Here is a 21230-nt window from a genome sequence, read left to right as displayed (position 1 = left end):
TAAACATACCATCTTATGTTTACAGACCCGAGGATAACCCAAGGTCATGCCTAATTCTCCTGAAATCCCTTTAGGATCAGGTCGGCTTTTCAAAAAAATGTATTTATGCATTTTGGGTTTGGGTAGGCTTTTCCATGGTCTGTTTGGGATTGGTTTCAAAAATTTGGATTTGTGAATACCTCTAATGCCATTTTGCGACTCAGACATTAACATGAATTTAAGTCTAAAGCCCTAAAAGAAGCTCCTGGTGGCTGCAATGTTTATGAAACCAGACAAAATGCAAGTGCTGGAAAGAATGAAGAACATAATAATGATTTATCTGTTCTAACAAAGGCAAAAAGGCATCAAATTGCTCAAATATTTCATGACAATACTTGTTAGATTATGATATAAGTATGTGGTGGTTACTTTTACATTGGAGTATAGGGAAAAGCTTGTCAAATGAGTATGGAAACACACTCTATAAACATCCGATCCTCATTAAATTAGATAGAGTTTCCATCATGCTCAGAAAAAACTGTATGTTATCTTAACTATGTTGACTTACGATGACTGAGCATTGTGTTGGAGATGACCTTTTGGTCTCACAGTGGCCAGGTTAACCGAAATATCAGGAGTTCATGAATCATAGTTTCACAGTCATGGTCATTGGTCTTGGGTAAATAATCTCTTAGTGTGTCACTGAGGACTGTGAATATCTAGACTGAAGTGTATAGTTTTATGAACTGTAGGTGTCATTGTTATCTTGTTCCAGACCAAAGTGTGAGGGGTATTTTGTGTGTGTGAGTATTTCTTCAGGCCCATTGTACAAACAAGCTGCAACAGGAGAGCCGTTCTCAGCCATCTCAAAGGAATGTACTGCATGCACGCACACACACACACACACACACACACACACACACACAGCTGCTCAACCCTTCCAATCATTTCCTCAAGTTCCCTTCTCATCATATTGTGTCAAAACAACGAGCTACACAGGTGAGGTAGTAACTAATTAACAAACAATTTGTTTAAACACACACACACACACACACACACACACACACACACACACACACACACACACACACACACACACACACACACACACACACACACACACACACACACACACACACACACACACACACACACACACACACACACACACACACACAAATAAATCTTTGAAAGCTGTATATGACATTGATAATATTACAAAAGGAGAATGACTGTATTTACCTGTAAAATGAGCACCAGAGCACGCCCTATGAAACAATTTTACGTGTGTGTGTGTGTGTGTGTGTGTGTGTGTGTGTGTGTGTGTGTGTGTGTGTGTGTGTGTGTGTGTAAGTACACCTGAGGAAGAAAAGGTTTGGCTGTTGGCCAAACTGAGCTGACGAAAGTAACCACACCTTTGTTGATACATGTCACCCGAAAGCAGTTTGCTAATTGGTCCATTACTAATGTTTAAACTGTGTGTCATTGACACTCGTGACATTGTGGGTCACTGTCGTAGCCTGGAGTAACCCAGCCCCTCTCTCTCTCTCCCTCTCTGATGTCACTTAAAGGCTTTATGAACTGGGTTCAGGTACGGTTAGGACTGGGAGTAAGTTTCACTTGTTAGCAAAACTGTAGCTAGTGGAACTCTATAATATGATTAGCATTAGCAATATCTACAGTAAGATAATGGTGTGTTTTTGTCTAGGTATGTGAAACAAACATATTTATAAAATGATAAGGCTGGTGATATTCTATATTTCTTTTTTGGCAAAGACCAAAATCAACAACAATTTTCTGTATATGCAAAGCATGATATACCATATTCCTCTGGGCCATAGACCTTGACTGTTGTCTGAAATCCATCTAAAACACATCTATAAGCTGCACTATTGCACTAGTTGTCATGTGACTTCATTACATACTACATTACATGGACACTGTCATTTTTTAGTCAATCCCACGCACACTGTCCTGCTGCAGTAAATACTCAAACAAACTAAATGTGTATTAATCCACAGCTGAAAATAGTCCCTCATATATGCAATATTTATTCCTCTTTGAGTAACATTTGCTATAACTAACATTCCCAGCTGTTTAAGGAAATTACTGAGCCTTTTTTTAAACAGACACTATATTTGTGAGACATTTTAAATGTCTTCAGCCAGAATCAATCAGATTGGGGCCATAGATGGGGATGGGAAATCAGAGAGTTTAGAGATACAGACACATTGTTGGTTTTTTGTATATTCATTGGAGTTATTGACTTTAAGAGAACACCACCAGACTTTTCCCTTATATTTATAAGAATAATGAGCCAAAAATTGCATTCTGACATAATGCTGTAATGATTTTTTTCTTCTTGTTATCCTTTTGTTTTTTGTATCTGGGTGAATTAAATACAAATCTGATATTCTAATCTTATTTTAGATGTGAAAGGAAAATAAACATGTCACTCATCTACCACACAATAACTAACCAGCATTTCAAGCCACAAACACACACCCACAGAAGGAAGTGAAAGACTTTAGTATTCTTTGGAGTAAAACTACAACAGTACTCTAATAATCTATTGTGTTAGGGTAAACAAGAGATCTGTAAACCCCTGTGAAATACAGAAATCATGTCATTCTTATTAACAGTGCCTTTCCTTATGACTGAGACTTACAGATTTTATATTGACCAATGACTATTTCTGATTTTCCTTTTTTTAAATGAACTTTTTTTTCTGGGGGAAAGTAGACCTTAGTTTCCTTGGTTCATACTGCTATTATCAAGAATGTACCAGGGTAATTTGTAAAAGCCTATCAGGTATTGTGTGGAACAGATTTTCTAAGTATCGCTCACAAGACTTTCAACAGCATGGCAATTGGAACCAGATGTTCTACTGAGATTCAGGACGGGAGGCAGGCATGCCCATCTTCTCCTCAGGCTAGGAACAGTCTTCATTAGTAATTCAATGCGACGTCAACAAGTGTTCCTCTTTGTCCCAAACTCACAAACATGTTGTCGAGTGACAAATGATTTGTCAGAGTGTGTTCCCGAAAATTCAGACCAGTTAGTTACCTTGAAACCTGATCACAGAACACACATGTCACACCTACACCATAGAGCAACATGAGTCACAGTGACTGTAAGTAGCCTGATGAAGAGACTGGAATAACACAAACACATAGCATTTATAAAACAGGTTAATTCACCCACTACACTCACAAAATATGTCTCCCCTCTAGCACTATTTAACCACACATTTAGTTTCAGTTGTACTGTATGTAGATTTTTGAGAAACTTGTTCTGCCACCACTGAAAAAATTATGATTACAAATGAACATTTCAACAGCATCATGTCTTTACAAACACAATGTCCCTGTTACTATGGGTGACAGACTTTACTGGAGACACTTTGTAGGGACTTTGTCTTAAGTAGAAAGTAGTCCATTTTAAAATGAAGTTGTATTTACCTACATTGTTCTGGGGTTACAGACATAACTGGATTATGAGACTATTTAATACCATAACCTCCCACTATAAGCTGATAATATGATGAATTATTAGAGCTGTGGTCATTAATTATTTAAAGAAAGATAATTGGCCATCATTTTAATAATCAGTTAACTGTGTCAGTGTGACTATAGACTAAATGATTAATCAATGAGGAAAGTAATTGTTAGTTACTTATAAAAACGCTATATTCACTATTACATGTCTACTGCCAACAAAAATAATAATAATAGAGTATATTCATTTATTTTCCTTTCCTTCCTCCGTCCTTCCCATAATAAACATCCATATGTAACTTCCCTATCAGCTGTGATGCTGGGGGAGGAGGAGGGGGAGGGGGGGTCTTCTGTCCATGGTGCAGCTGTGTGTGAGTGAACATATGTGTTTATGGCCCCATACATCACAGGCATACATACATACATACATACATACATACATACACACACACACACACACACACACACATTCCTTTAAGGACACAGGTGCAAAGAAACATGTTCACATACGTATGAACACTACAGGACATGCTTTTCCTCTGCTTGTGTTTGCAGAGGTGCACAATCATTTCCAAAGCACACACACACACATATAAGTGCTGACTAAGGAGGCCTGTAATGTCTTTTATCTGCTCTATGAGGAGTAATATAAAAAACACATGTTGGACAGTGAAAGTAAGACATTAGAGGAAGAGACTGTGACAGATGGGTCGAGGGAGGCGTTGAGCGATGGGTGACGTCATGCGATGTGTTTAAGTTAAAGAGCATGGTGTGATGAGGAAGAGGAGGGAGGATAGAAGATGGATGCATGTTTAGAGTGAGGGAGGAAAGATAAGATAGGGTGAGACTGAAGGAGAAATAGATGAATGGAGTGAGGAGGGGATAAGTGGCGGTTACGCTGCAGATGGTTGCCAAAGAAGAAAGAAGTGATGGAGGTTACTGCTAATTAATTTATTTGAACAGCATTTCTTATCTGTGGGGAATTTAATACATTTATTCAACTAGAGTGCAATGATGAACTTGAATGTTTTCCAATTTATTGCATTTTTGAGGGAAACACTGTCATTTTTACTCCACTTCTTTTATATTACAGGCATGCTTATTACTTTCAGATTAACAGTTAACAATTAAGGTTTTAGAGGTATTGCTACTTTTCAACTTCTTTTTCCAGCAGTGGAAAATGTACATGATGATGTTGCAAGAGGAAAGGACAGGAGGTCACAAACATGAGTAATTATTCCTGGGAACCTAGAATATCCACAACCAAATAAGGGCAATGTAAAACACAAACAGTTTGTTGCAGTGAATCACAGTATTAGACCTATCAACTTCACTACATTTGTTTTATTCTGGTCCAAAATAAACCTAAAATTATCTTATGACATGATGCCTGTATTGATTTCTTTTTCTGTTTAACTTCCGTCTGGATTAATCTGATTAAAAGCTCAGTAGATCTCATTATCAGAGCTAATTATGGATGTGAAAGCTAACAGTTAAGTTAATCATTGCATAATACAGTAACCTGTATTTCAAGCTGCAAGCACACACCCATACAAGATAATGGAAGAATTCACTGCTCTTTATGAGTGTGTGTTCAAAGTGTAAATGAAAGTGGGTCTGTTTGATCAAGTCTCCATATTCGTATTAGCGGTGCTGTTGACAGGTTGGCAGGTGAAGAACGCCACCCAAGTACAAAGTGTTTGTGAAAGAAAGATATGACTGTTTATCCTGATGCATGTGTGTGTGTGTGTGTGTGTGTGTGTGTGTGTGTGTGTAAAAAAAAAAAGAGCAACACAATAGAGAAACAGAATCTGATAGTGAACTATGAGTGGCATGCGAGGAAACATTTAGCAGTGAGTGTGATTTACCCGAGTGTGTTGTACCAGTTTTTGGTGAAGATCCAGAGACGCTGAGCGAACACTTCATCTTGGCCGTCTGCCACGGATAAACAGTGCTGGAGTCTGATTGGATGTCGATGGCGAAGGACGGGCCTGCAATAGCAACAATACAGCTCAAACAAGCTTTATCCAAAAAAAAAAAAAAAAAAACATTTGACATAGACGGCAAACATCACAGAAGCTCAGCTAAGATCAAAAGGATTCATTTAAACGCAGACTGTTTTTAAACCTACATGTACTATAATTCCTCATTCACGTCCCCGAGGAAGATGTGAGCTTCCTGGGAGAAAATAAGAGTTCTGGCTTTCAGATGGTAAATACTGCTTTAAAGTCACAGGCTGAGATTTCTCTGAGACGCTGAAATCAACAAGGAAGAAACAGCTGTGGCAAAAAAATCATTTCAGAATAATTAAACCTAAACAAATGACAACATATTCATATAAAATTCATATGCAAGACTCTATAAGTAAGATAAATCAGCGGTACAGATACAAATCATTTTTGGGGGTTACAATTGGACTTGGAGGTTTGGTTATTTTCAAATGACTTTACTAAGGGTTTTTTTAATGTGTTTTGTGTGTAATAGAATATAAACCCAGTAGAGCTCTGAGATCTACTCACTCAGGTCAGATAGTTGAGCCCAGAGTACAAACTAAACTATGGTGAAGCAGCTTTTACACAACTGGAACAAACTACCAGCAGAAAATCATTTTTAAATCCAGGTTAAAAAACACTTCTCTTCTCCTGTGCTTATGATTGAGCTCTTTTAAAGCACTTTATATTTTAATCTTTCATTTGCACTCTATGTCATTTTAATGATTTTAAAGCTAATTATTATCTTATGCTGCAATCTTATATTTAATACTCTATTCTAGCATTTTATTTCTCTCTTTCTATTTTTCTGCACTTTGTTTTTATTATTAGTGTGTGTGTGTGTGTGTGGGGGGGGGTTAATTGTATGTTTTAATGTTTCTGTTTTATGTAAAGCACAATGAGTTGCCATTAGGTATGAAATGCGCTATATAAATAAAACTGCCTAAATAAAACTGCCTTGCCTAATTTCAGTCCATAATCTAAATGTACAGAGTGAGAGACAGACTGAAGACAATGTCTAGCTTAGCATGGCGTGCTAACAGTCAGTAATAGATTTAGGTGTCACATTTTCACCAAGGTGTTTGACAAGAAGGAACTTTTGAAGGGGTTTATTACAGTAGGAATGATCCTGATCTCATGTCATTTCAATCCGCCATTACTGGGATTATTTTGTTCTGAACTTTGATGCATCTGACTGTTAAACATTTAAACTCTTATAAATAAACTCATGGGATCAAGGTGGTGTGTTCAAGTGTGTAAAAGTTACTCAAAGTGAGTGTTGCTGCGGTCAGTGTGGTTTTTCAGCGTGTGGATAGTTTCACACTGTCTCCGATAACATCCAAGATACAGCTTTACACCGTGCTGTCATGTGCAAACAAAGCCCTGTATAATACATGCACTCTGGTTGCATAAACAGCAGAGATGAAATATGCCTTTGGAGTCTTGGCCTTGGAGAAGCTCAAAGTGAGTCAGTCAGTCCTTTCTAAAGTCTAACAGGAACATTCAAGAAATAGTTCAGAGGGTCCATTCTCAAATTTCCTACAAAACTGGTGTTTCATTGAGATTTGCTCTGTACTAGCAGTGTTTTTCAGCTGTTGCCATATGGGGACCATGTTTACTATGATGCTGTGAACATCCTCCCGCAATCCAAACGTTGGGATGTTTGAGCACATTATGTCTGACTGGGTGACAATCCTTTTAAACTATTCGTCTTCTGCTCTACAAAATAATGTCTTCAATGTTGATAACATGTTTTGGCGTGTCATCAATTTCACTGCCGTCGAGACGGGAAAAGCTTTTGAGGTGGTTCCTCTCTTTAAATAACTCTCTTTAATTTACAGCATGAATCTTACAGTATGTTTGGTTACCGGTTATAATATTTACCCGCTAATTTCAGTGCTGAGATCTGAGAATGTCAAAGTCTGAAGTTTAGCCAAATGATGTAAACCATTTATTTAAGAGTGATAACAAAAAGGGAACACGCCCCAAACAACTATGGTAACAACAGAGGGTCAAACCAGATGATTTAATACCTTTTATGTCATACCTGCATCTTTATTCTTACTTCCAAATGAGAGATAGCCTCTATGCTATATATTATACGATTAAACTATTGCAGCAACAACTATTAGAAGAATATGGAAATCTGGGGGGTGCATCCAGGGTGTAAAAATACAGATTTTGTGCTTTTAAACAAAACTTTAAAGCCAACTTTAGAAAGAGGACACTGCTAACTCTTCAGGGATGTGTAAAGAAATATTCTTAGCTTCCACGATGTTTAATTCTCAGCGATACTCAACTTGACTTGTATACACTGTTAATAATTTAATGCTGCCAGAAAAATGACTTTAAGAACTTTCTAATAATTTAATAATTAGCTTTGCAAGACAACAGGTGGAGTGTTTTGTGACTAGCTGAAAGGCCTTCACATACAAGCCGACCAACCAACACACTACAAAACTTCTTCAAGTGAACTTTTTCAAATAAATAAGCTGCATTCTCCTACACTGTTTGTTTTCTTCTTTATTGGTTAGATTGAACTAGTTGACATCATACTTCATTTATTATAATTCAGTGGTTAAAAGGTTTGGCACACAGCAAATTGGAGAAACAATAGATCCCCTTTGTCAATGTACTGACTTGATAATCTATTGTGATCATGACCCAAACCATCAGAGATATTCCCACCCTTTGAGATCTATATAGTGGTCTTACTCTAGTCAAAAGATGACAGTTTTATCCTGCGGCCACTTCATATTACTTCATATTTATGTTGCCATCGGTCTACAAAATCACTTAAAACACTGAATTATTTAACAGTGAATGTGCTGGTGAGACTTCACATCCCCATATAGATCCTCGGTACAGGCAGAAAGACCACAACACGTCTGAAACATTCAAGATACAGCTGGAACCTTGGGATACTTGCCAGTTTGTGGATGTGCTCGTAACACACACACACACACGCACACACACACACGCACACACACACACACAACACACACAACACACACCACACACACACAGCTTCCGTCCCCAAAGGCAAGAATAAGAGATTCTTGAAAAACTGCTCATTTTGAAGCTTGAACAGTGTCAGTGTGTTCATGCATGTGCGTGTGTGTGTGGGGGGGTGGGGGGTGGGGGGTGGTAGGGTATGTGCCCTGTGTGGGGTCAACTCAAAATGTTCGACTTGGACGCACATACTTGAACACTTGGAAGTTTGACACACACACACCCTAACACACAAGCAGAGAAAAGAAAAGGAGAAGCAGCGGTGCAGATCTCTGCAGCTGGCTGATTGGCCAAAGGGCTTCACTTTGAAGATGTCCCAGAGAGAGAGGGAGGGAGGGGCGAGAGAGGTAGGGGGAGACAGTTGGGGTGAGAGAGTGAAAGGATGGTGGAGAGAACGGGGGAGGAAAAATGGCGATTGAGAGAGAAACAGAAAGTGGAAGTAATGCTCAAGGGCTCCTGTCCTCCCCAGAGAAAAATACAACAAGATATTCTTCAGTCTAGCTTTTTCTTTTTTTTTCCTTCATCTTTTCTCTGGCTTTGCCCTCATCTTTCTGTTTTACTGCATCGTCTCCTTGCTCCCACAGCCTTTCCTTTCAAACTTCTTTCAGGTGTTTTGAAAAATGCTGCATCCATCTGCTACAAAAGGATGATTAACAAAAATAGGCAGGGCACATTACTCCACAGTGTTTAGAGGGTACCGGTGAATTAACCAAGTACATTCACTCTGTTCTCTGTGTTTGTGCACTGCAGGTTTCTACTTTTCACATCACACTTGATCACACGCCTTCGACTCGGCTTTAAGGTGAGCACGTTCAGCATATGAGTGTGGAAACAGCTTTCTAATGTCAAACTGCGCTCATCTGTCACACATCTGTACATTGAAGCGAATACATCCAACATATACTTTTGAGCGGAATGAGACTTTAAACAACTTTACTATCATTTACAGAATTCTGCTTCTAATAATTCTGTACTGAGCTAACTACTGAATAAAGCCTGCATTGTGATACTTAACGGATTTGTTTCTGTCTATCTGATGCCAGCAAATCATGTCCAACAATGTTTTATGATAACAGACACGACTCCAACTAAAAACACATTTGTAAAAACATATTTTTGGCATTTCTGTAGTGTAAGCTCTGGTCACTTATTGGATGGCGCCATCACTACTACATGTGTGCCAATCTTTATTTTTTTGCCTTTGCTGTTTTTGGCCCTAAATTCTGGAATGAACTCAATACTAAAAACTCAACACTTGATCATTGTATTTAATCTTGACATCTTTTTTAAAACTTCTCTACACTTCCTTTCCTTTCCTCTACCATTTTGCTTAGTTACTCTTCCAGTCAGTCCCATCATCTTCTTCCGTCCCCCTTTTTAGCATCGTCACCTCCTCCTCTCCCTATACCTCCACCTTTTCCACCCTTCCGCTATCCTCCATCCCTCTCTCACCCTTTGCCCCTTGTCATCCTTCCCACTTTCCCCTCCTCCTCGGTCCACTTCACCACCACCTCCCTTCTCTTTCTCTTCCTCACTGTCGCCTCCCTCGTCTTCCTCGGTTTCCTTTCTGACGCTACTGTTTCTGTTCCTCCTCCCGTCTCACACTTCCCAGTCAGATCAAAGAAAGTTAAGTAGGCCAGTGGCGGTGGTGGGCGTCAAAAGGGCTTAAGGTGTGTGTGTGTATCCTTATTTTCGCACTTTGTGTTGGTTGTCATTAACGGTGTGTGGGTGGAGGATGTGTGTGTAGAAATGTACAGAACAGAAGCGCATACATTTATCTATTAATAGACAATTACTCCAGGATTTCCAGGATAATTGCGAGGAGGAGATTTATACTGTGGTATTTGTTCAAACTGTTATGAAAATGAATAAGTGATTGAATGTTGTTTAAATTAATGATGAATCTTACGACAGTGTTTAATCTTCTCTTTGTGTTCTGTATACACAGCCTACTTTCAGGAAATGTTATTACCCGAGCACAAAGAGCCGCTTTCACTCTCAATTTACAAGTGAAAATTATTTAAATCAATTAGTTATAGTTATATGTTTGTATGTTAGACATGTTTCAACTTATTTCTAAGAATAACATTTATTATATCTATTGGTATGCCACTTACTCTGACACTACAGTACCCATGAGCCCCTTCAATCACAGCAAACAGCCAGAGGCATGAAATGTTGTTGCGTGTTCACAATGCTTCAGCTTTGAAAACACTAATAAAATATAACACTATGTGATATGCTGAACTGACTCACAATGGATGCAAATTTCAAAAGTGAATTGATTCCAGCTGTTTTACAAACCTTGGTCCCAAAAATGTCAACATTTTACTTCTTCACATCATTATTCAAAGGGGTGGGCGATCTTTATGTCACATTGTGTTCTTCTATATTTCAATATCAAACACATATCTCTTTATGTTCGTAAAGATTTTGGATATTCATCTATTTATTAAAACCACAACAGGGGAGTGTCTGGTTTTCACTGATTCAGTGAAGTAAAATAGCTTAAAAAGCAGAGTATACAGTTATAGATTGTCTTATTTTACATCACTTAGAAGTGCAGAGAAACTTGTTGAAGCTGATTTGATGTCTTTTTAATGCAATGCTCTGTGGGACTTAGAGTTTGTCTCTCCAAAAGTTATGTATGCAGTCTTGTGGGTTTTGGGAAAATGTCACACCCTTCTAAGTGTTGCAAACATAACTTTATTATCTATTGAAGTGAGTGGCCAATCATTACTAACCTAAAGCGCCAGATGGTTTATTACATATAGCCAGCTGAGAAGTGCAGAGAAAGGGCAGATACTTTCAAAAACTACTTGGCACGTGATTGGATGAACCATCTATCACTGTCTATCGATGTCTTACCTTGCGAGGCAGCTGGATTACTGACATCATGCAAGAATCCTCAGAGGAAACTCATGATGTCATGATCTGGCAAATCCAGCTCCCTAACAAGGTAGGACTTGTACCTCCAGATGCTTGGCCAGCTCATTGAATTCCCAGCTCACTAATAGGAGAAGTTTTCATTTTTTACGACTTACTAAAACACTTTTGACACCCAGTGTGGAAAGATGAACACCAAATACACTCATGTACTCACCATTTTCTTGAAAGTCAATCCTGACTTTGTTAGACTCGGAGCTGGTGGCTTTGGTCCATGCTTGCCCTGGCTGCTGTTTTGTCCATGCGGTGATGTCGCACCAGTAGAAACCTCGATCAGACAACTGGACGCCTGCCAGTCGAAATCGAAACTCTGCTGGACCAGACTTAGTCAGGACCAGACTGTCTCTGAGTAAACAGACAGAGAGAGATGCATATTTAATAACATGAAGACAGTGCATCACTTAAAAGTTTGAGTGTGAGTGTTTGTGACCAGGTACGTACCTCCTGTTGGGGTCCGTGGCTCCTCCGTGCTGCACAACATTATCGGGGCTGAGGGTCATGATGGTTCTCGTGGCGCTCCCCAGATTGTCTTGTGATTGGATGAGCACTGAGTAGCCCGCCTCCCCGAGGTTCTCAGTGGATACGGTGCAGCTCATCTCAAACGTAGCCCCGCCCACTGAAGCTTCACGGGTGCGCTTGGCCACCACGTTTAGAGTTGGACCTGGAAAGACCGCCAATCAATCGATTAATCATTCAATCAACTTCAAGAAGAACATCATTGTTCCCGCCAGAGCGAGCGAGGGGGGAAATCCCCGACAAGTAGAGATAAGCGCCATGAACTTATTCTGATTCAAAGCAGACTCACACAGGCACAGAGAGATGTAGTTACATCATGGTTCAATTAGCTAAATTGAGGGCACTAAGTTCAGCAAGCGGGACTGAAATAGAGAGGAAGTGTGTGTGTCTTGAGAATAAGAGAGAGGAGGAGACAACAAGAGGTCTGTTGTGTGGAGGAATTTTGCTGCGATGTCTGGAGCTTATTCATAAAACTCAACAGACTTCATGACTGGGTGCCAGCATATCACAGCTTTTTTTAATTACGAACATGAGTTAATGTTTCAATTTTGCTGAATTTCTTCCCAAAATACATCATTACATTAGCCAATACGCCCTGGAGATAAATGTTAGGTTACAGCCTGCAGCTTCTCAAATGTGACAGTTTGATGGTTTTCTGTTGGCTTGTTGATAGGACAAAACAACACATTAAAAAGACCTCACTGTAAACTGCACAAAATTACAAACAGATATTTTTCACTCCTTTCTAACAATTTACAGACACAGCAATCATTTGAGATTGATGGATAATAAAAATCATTGTTTGTTTAGTGCTAATCACAAACTTTTTACCATTTGCAAGCATGATCCAAGGACAGACTCATTCTTACTAACCAAAAATCCAGATTAAAAATCAATCAAGTTGTTATAAAGTCTAGATTAGAGCAGGTGCGTAGTGAATACAGGAGGGCATATGAATAAAGTTTCCATACGTTTGGTATCCCATCGAACAGTCAGCGGCGAGCTCTCGTACTCGGCAGTCTTCACCATGTCACCCTGGCTGCTGATTGTCCACGCTGACACTTTGCAAACATACTCGCCCATGTCGATCTCCTACAGACACACAGAGAAAAGCCATCAGCATAACATTAGTATGTTCTTATATCAGGGCATTCTCAGTAAGAATTAAAGCTTTTTTTAACAACTACTGTTTGAACTTAAATTAAAAAAATGACACCCTGTTCTAAAATGTGTGTCTATAATCTGGCCATCATAGGTATAGTAATGCAGAATTGACCCTTGTTGCTACCTGTGAGCGCAGAAATTGCAGTTTGAATGTGTTGGGCTGAACTCGGCTCAGTGACATCACACCGCTCTTCAGCCTATCAGAATACTTCGCCCCCGGCAACAGGTTCCCCTTGCCGTCCAAGGTACCGATGGGATTCGTATCCTGAGGATCATCCCCTATACCTGCAGGTGATTGGACAGATTAAATGTCTATAGAGTATGACAATTTAGTTTTCTGGTCTATAAAGAATAAACGTTAATGACTAAAGTAAGTGTACCAGGAAGTGCGGAGTGCTCCCAGGTCACGCCCAGGCGGCCTCCAGTGGGGAGGTGCGTGATGTTGGTCACATGACATGCCAGCTCTGTGGGTTCAGCGGTCATCTGGGGACTCAGGATGGGCTCGAGGGCCAGCGAGAAGCTCGGTTCTGTGGAGAAAAGGAGATTGTATAGTATTCTTAACTCAAGTCATTTGGGTTTTAGTGGGTCATCTTCTTTATAATAACATTAACCGTCTGTCATTTTGAAGCTTTGTATTAGTGCTCATCACCATCTTTGACAGCTACTGAAGCAACATAATCCTACTATGGACAAAGAGGGTGGAGCTGAGGTGAGACAAGAAAGCGGTTGAATGTGAAACCATGACACGCTTGTCAGTACTCGACAACACGCCACAAAAACAAGACGCGGCCTAAAGAAAGAAACCAAAGCCCAACCTAAAACCTTTGTGAAGCCCAACAACTGCTGCTGAAAGGCAAGGTATTGTACTTCACTACAGAGTACAACAGCTTTAGAAACGGAAGGTATGGTCATTGATTTCTTTACCCAGACCATAGTCACCACACAAATTGAAACATATACTTTTAAGATTTTTCCTCTCAAGAACATTTTTTACTTGCTGCCAAGAAGAACATTATTTCTTGCTTTATGCTTTTGTTTGTGTAGTCTTAAATTTCACCAGATCCATGAACTTCAAAGCAGGTGACTTCAGAAACAGCTTGTTAGTGTGTTCACGATATCCTGCTTTGTTTACTATCCTTATGGCACTTTTTTTTTTGTAGTATGCATAATGATTGGAAGGAGCTTTTATACATATTGCCCCCACACCTCAACACAGTAAATCAAATACAAGTGAACAATACTAAGTGTACAATACTTTATGATCCAGGATGGGTCTGGTTTTTTTCCTGAACTGCGACACATGCACGAGACGAGATTTGAACTTCAATGAGGAAATACATGACTGTTATTTGAAATTCAATATAAAACTAATGATCTCAGGCTGCATACTGACTCCTGAGGTACTCCACAAGTAATATCTATAATATACAATATATGTTTTTTACACTGTTGCCGGTTTCTTATTAATTGTGTGATCAATGGTATCAAATTTTAGTTTTTCTATTAACTCATTAATGCCATACACACAACTCAATGTGTGGGTACTAAATCCATGTTTTTCCAGTATGCAGTTATTCTAGTAAGATGTGCAGAAGTAAAGATACAGGCCTCTAAGTGGTAAAGTGATGTCTATCCACAACTTTATATAATGGGATAAGTTATGGATGTAAGTTAGTGGGTTTATAACACCATCAGTGGCTTTCTTGAATTAAGTCATATCAATTTTGTTTTATTCTTACACTTGCTAACAATGTCGATAATTCTCTTTTCTTTTAAAGCTCTCACATTTCTATCTCTGCAATCCTCAACAGCCTCCACACTCCATCTCCATATTCCTTTTTGCATATCTTCATAATATTAGTTAACTTATTTTTGTATCTTTTATATTTATATTCTGCCTCCATTGTTTTATATTTTACGAAATTCTCTATATAGGTTATTCTTTTTTTTACAGGCATTATGTAATCCCTTTGTGATCCACAGCCTATCCGGATAATTTTGCTTCCTATTGTTTTATTGGAGTGTTATTTTTTTATAGATAATGATTTAAATATTTTTAGAAATGTTTCACAGGCTTTGTTAATATAATCTTCATACACCCCCCTCCCCCACCCAGTTTTGTGTTATAAAAAATTACTTCGAAGTGCATTTATAGATTATTCCCATCTCACTCTCATGTATTTAATTGTATTTTCATCCTTCTCTTTCTTCATAATCATACTGTAGATCATAAAAACTGGCTATCACTGCTATCATTCATTAGCAGCCTGCTCACTATGTGTTATTCATGAATATATTGTCCATTAGAGTAGCACAGTGTGATATTATCTTGCTAGGCTTTGACCAGCGGATATAGACTCACACTAAACACAGCATCAATGAACTCATCACTCATCAGTCATTATGTCTTTGTTAGAATTTAATGGGTTAATATGGAAATCCCCCACCTTGAACAAAACTTTCTTCTTTATCTTCTCAAACTATCCAACATTTCAATACTGGATCCAGGTGCTCTATATATACACAGCTAACAATTACATCTTTCTTTTTTTTTTCTCCTCCATGCAGATTTCTATGGTAATGCGTTCCAGCACATCATCAATAGCAGTTGTCACGCTTTACCACTACCTTATAATTGAGCCTTTTATCCACATGCAGACCCACACCTCCTTTTTTGTTCTCCCTATTCAATTCATTTCCATTCAACTCCAAAATCCACACCCTTCTCAGGGCTGAGCCAGGTCTCAAATATACTAACTATGAAACTAACTGCATGGTTTTTGGAATTTTAATTTTCCTAAGTATTCTTTGATATTGAAAAGTGACAGTTTGCATGTAAGATATGTCAATACTATACACCATATATGTAACAACTGGCAGTTAGTAGATTTCTATGCAAGAACTAGTTTGTGTGGTGTAACTGGTTTTAATCCAGTGATATATACACCTCTACTTCTCTGACGTTATAACCAGGCTGCGTTTGAATTTAGGAACAGCAGGTGCAACTGGCTCCTGTTTGAATTAAATTGGTGACCTTCAGACGCATAATCAATTTTATCTTTTTATAAATTCCTTTTTCTGCTTTCTAATAGCAGCATAACATAGAATAAAAGAACATGTAGCTTGTTTTTCTGTTCATACTTTGATATCATTTGCAGCTCTGCATTAGCCCACAGTATGTTCACTAACTAAGAGGGGCTGAAATGAATGCTTATGGCTCGCTGGGGGAATCAGAGCCCTGTAGATATCGAACAACAACTCAAACATAATAATGTCATAATTAGAGTTACTGTGCTACCTCAAGAGAAATGAATCCCATCCCAGCGGGGCGTTACTTTCATCAGTCATTGCCAGGTTTTGTCGCTTTACAACAATCCAGCAGCACCAGACAATTACAAAGTGAATCTCCTTTTTTCTTTTTTTTTTTTTTTTTTGAAGTGGTTTGGTCCTGAAATAGAGCTGTGTGATAGAGACAACAGAAATAGGCCTGAAATAACAGTTTAACTGTGTGAGATAAGGTGTGTATCACAGTGTTAATAGTGTGTGTGTGTGTGTGTGTGTGTGTGTGTGTGTGTGTGTGTGTGTGTGTAGGTGGTGAGGCAGGTCCTCTCAGTCAGACATCCAGATTGCACCTTTACGCGTCGATTAACAAGAAACACACACACACAAAGATTTCCACTTGCCTAACTGTGAGATACCCCCCTCATACTCACACACACACACACACACAGAAATATATGTTAAGATATAAGTAGTCAGCAACACAAACCACACACACACACACGTCACAATAGAGACACTATGAATTTTAAGAGTCCATGCAACTCTATGTGTGCATGTATGTGTGTTTGGCAAAGGAGGGGGTTTGCATGATGTCAACTGGACGTCACACACACACACATACTGACTCATGCACTGTCACCATCTGCTGTAACACACACACTTACTCACATACACACACACACACACACACACTTCCCTGCCAATTAACCACGCAGGGCTCTCTCTCACTGTATGTCTGTCTCTCTCACACTGAAATGATGCCTTTTTTAGTGGAGCAACACAGGCTCACGTCACCAGTTCTAGAGCTCAGATACAGTAAAACAGCACGCTGCGTTACACACGTTCATATATGACGAGCCAACAGTGACACTGAATTTTTTTCCACTGATATTTTGTGCCAAATTTCTATAAATACATTTGCTATGTAGTTTTTTTTACCCCCCAGAGTGGAACATTTCTTACAAGACTGTATTAAAATTCCAGCATAACAATAAAAATAAGCCTTAAAGTTCAATCAAATGAAGCTTTTAGTCGTAAAGTCGTTTCTGACCAATCAGAAGACCAAATAACTGCTTAAAATGTTAAAGAATATCTGAAAACTTCAAAGACTTTTAACATCTTAAGAGTATTTAACTGTATTCAAGCCCTAATTAAGACCTTGAAATTGAGACAGCATGATTAATAATATTATTAAGGGTGCTTGCAATAAGACTAAAAGCCATTCAGGACAGCTACAGTACTAGTCTAGTGATTCACAACAGCAAAAACCTTTGAATATTTAAAATCATTAAAAGCTACTGAAATTAGCCATTTAATCTAATTTAGAAGGTTTTTTAAAATTATTTAAAGAGTTAAGTACATTCTTAAATCTTACATTTTATTGGTTAATCAAACACAAGCAATGTAGAGCTTTATTGATTAGTTGAAAGAAAATTAATTAGTAGTTAACATATTATTTATGTCATACATTAAGAAAACAGTTGCTGGGTAAATTTTGACAGATGTTAAATAAATATCCTGAAAATGTGGCAGATCAGTGCAGTATGACATTACAATATATCACTATCCCAAATCCTGTAGATTCCTGTCATTATTAAAAAAAACCTAAATCCCAAATTTAAGAGCCACTGCTACTGTTGACCTCGCAGTCACATGTCCTCACTACTGACTGGGAGGGTGAACTGCTCCTCCTGACACTCGGCACTCTGTAGAGTTTAGCAGAGCAGAAATTGTGCAAAAACAAGCTTTAAAAAAAAAAGAAGAAGAAGAAGAAGAAAGGCTCTATTAGAGTGTGTCTGCGAGTGGCTCGGAGAGGCAGAGTGAGGAAAAAATAGGTCAATGTCAATAACACAACAAGCTGCTTTCATCTGCATCATACTGCATACACTATGTGGTCATTTTAAGAAGCTACTCTCAGTTAGACACTCTTAGTTTGCCATTAATACAGACGGGACAATTTCATTTGCTACTAAATGCTATGTTTTACATGTTATGATGTCGCAGTCATTATTTATCTGCTTTTCAAAGTGCAGAAAATTAGAAAATATGCTGCTTGTTCAATTTAGAAAAAAAAAAAAAAACTACTAACCACCGATGTTGGATTAACAATAAGGCAAAGCAGGCAACTGCCCTGTGGCCCTGATACTCAGGGGCCATAAAAGTACCAGGTTAGTTTGATCTTTTGAGTTATAGTAAGTGCTGGATTGGACTGATGATGTATCAAATGTGATTAAGCTGTATTGTGATTAGACTGTATTCCTCACAGTAAAACTATTGATTTGATTTAATTAACTTTGTAATTAGAGCAGTGTAGGGACGTTTTTGATTCATTACTGAAGATGGGACACTATGGTTATATTTCTGTTGATTCGGAGTGCGACATGTCTTTGCTTGGTGTGAGCTGACGTCTTTTACTGAAAAAAAAAAAAAAGATAATTGAGCCTTCTTTCTTCTTTATGTCGTCTTGACTTTAAAACAATCTCAACAGGCATCAGAGACTCGTAGGGGAAAACATGAGCGGCCCGAGCTGACCGATCACTCTTCTTGCCGCCCTTATCCAGTGTCTTCTTAACCACCATAGCCCCTGTGCGTTGTTACATTTCTGGGGAGGTGCACATCAGATACGCTCCCACATTTTTGGGAGGCTTGTTAGATAAGCAACATGGAAGGAAATGAAGGAAGAGATACTTTGGAAATGATTTACAACATAAGTCTCCTTCTGGATTGCAAACTGGGGGCATTGCAGTCAGCGCTACAGCCGACTATAGCACTTCATTTCCACCTAATCTTAAAAAGACAGTTCTGGTTTATTTCAACCTGAGGAATTTCCCATAAAAGCAGCCATTATGACTCAATGGATCATTCCAACTTGGCACTGGTCAGCTCCTTTAAAAAGAGATTTAGGGAAATGAGGGTGATGTACAGTACTTTGAGGCAAGCTGTATGAGCCTCCTACAGCTTTTCAAATAAACATGGCTTTTACAGAAATCATAAACCATTTGTCTCTGAGCCTGAATAAAAGTTAGCGGGTTAATCCAGTTCTGAAGCGCACACACACAAAAAAAAAGTTCATAATGCCTTTAAATGTATGCTCAAAACATCCTGATCCTATGGAGTGTTTGAAATGTAAGACGTGTGACCTCTCGTCCTCACATCACAGAACACACACAGACGCTCTGAAGTGCAGCCTCCAGCGGTTGTGTTCCTGCGGGGGGGTCCGGCAGGCGTGAAGCCGGCCTTTCACTGGAACGTGTTTGGTCAGTGGTTTCTGCACCGGCTCATTTACAGGTGGGCTGCCTGCCATGTTAATAATACGGCGATAACAAGCAGAGGAGCGGGAAGTGAACCACTAACCTTGGCAGCCACTGTGCCAATGAGCCGGGCAGGGAATTGAACTCCCAACCATAGCAGCATCAGCCGTTTCCAGGAGCAGAAGAATGTCGTATTTTGCCAAAACAACCCAAGGCACGTGAGACGCTCTGGTTTCACCGGAGTGTGCAAGCCTGTTTGTGCGGTATGTGTGAGAGTATGTGAGTGTGATAGGAAAACCAGATATGAATAAGCCACTCGAGCTGTTCCCTGTTTCTGTCAACACTCTGTGATTCCCAGGACGGAGGGGAAGCACAGGCTGACACACACTGAACAGATGTACTCTCTACATAACAGCTGAAACAACATGTAATCTGATTACTGTGAGTGCAGTCAGATTACAGTAATCTGGTACTACTCATATCATGCTTCTGTTATAACTATCATTGCAATAAACACATGATTGATTGATTGATTGGAAAAATATCAGAGCCAGCCAACCATCCCTATACATCTATAATCAGTAACAGTGCAATGAAGAAAAAAGTATGTAATCCCATTGAGAGGGGTGGGATGTATTTCTTACTTACATTTAAAAATGAAATATTAATGAGTATAACAATGCATACCGTTCATGCTACATGTTAGGCAGATGTTCAAAGTGAGAAATTAGCCACATCTGTCTAAGCATACTGTAAGACATACAAAGGCTAAATAATGAATACTCATCAAATAATAGATGAGGAAGCATCTTGAAAAATCATGCCAACATTTCCTCCACACAAACAAATCACAGTGGTAAGTGGGAAAGAAGGTGGAGGCTCTTGCGCTGAACAGTGTACAGTACATACTAAACATCAAACCACAAACTGAGGCTTCACACAGCCCGTGGCTCTGCACAACCTCCTTAATTTAGCTGCTTTAATTTTCTGAAGGATGGATTTTTGTGAGTTTAGGAAAACTGGCTGCAAGCTGCTGGAAGCATCTTAAAATGGTTTCTTTGGGGAAGAATAATTTGTGGTTTTTAACAAGTCAATGCTGCGTCAAATACTTTACAGTTAACACCGACCTAACGCTGAGAATGATTACATGCTTGTCCCACACACTCTATGAACATAAGTACACAGTGAAGAGATTTCTAAAAAGCAGGTTTTGGTCAAAGTGCTTGGCTTCTACAGTCACCAGGTGTCTTGTTCCAAACTGAATATTAAAGGGGACATACAGCATCATGCACATTACCAGCTCTATATTAATATTCTGGAGCTCTGTTGGAATATATTTGCATGATTTACAGTTTCTAAAATTATTTATCTTAGTGTGTGTGGCTCCTTATGCAGTCCTTTGACCATCTTTAACACTGACATTTAACATCCAAAATAACACAAAAATAACAGATCATCACAAAAAGCATGATAGTTCCTGTTTAAGCAAAACGTACAAAAGATGAAAATGTTAATTAGTAGCATTTTCATAGGCTAGTTGCTTACTTTGCATGTTTGCTGTTTGATGTGCAGTGAGCATAGTAATGCCTGCG

At 38.9% G+C, this 21230-nt stretch overlaps 1 protein-coding gene across 2 annotated transcripts in view; it reads right to left on the bottom strand.

Moving 5' to 3' along the window:
• Positions 1–21230, bottom strand: part of ptgfrnb (prostaglandin F2 receptor inhibitor b) — a 62460-nt gene that overhangs the window by 15373 nt on the left and 25857 nt on the right. The window contains exons 6-11 of one of the 2 annotated variants that reach the window (XM_053314557.1): positions 13486–13632; positions 13230–13390; positions 12913–13033; positions 11867–12086; positions 11583–11770; positions 5345–5467 (exon numbers count right to left, since the gene is read on the bottom strand). In XM_053314557.1, coding sequence (XP_053170532.1) covers positions 5345–5467; positions 11583–11770; positions 11867–12086; positions 12913–13033; positions 13230–13390; positions 13486–13632 — 960 coding nt within the window. The remainder of the gene's footprint in view (positions 1–5344; positions 5468–11582; positions 11771–11866; positions 12087–12912; positions 13034–13229; positions 13391–13485; positions 13633–21230) is intronic. The other variant, XM_053314558.1, reaches the window with a different exon arrangement.

Source organism: Scomber japonicus, chromosome 24 (assembly GCF_027409825.1).
Source record: "Scomber japonicus isolate fScoJap1 chromosome 24, fScoJap1.pri, whole genome shotgun sequence".
NCBI lineage: Eukaryota > Metazoa > Chordata > Actinopteri > Scombriformes > Scombridae > Scomber > Scomber japonicus.
Note: the sequence above shows the minus strand (reverse complement) of the source record. Positions and strands in the feature narration are given on the sequence as shown.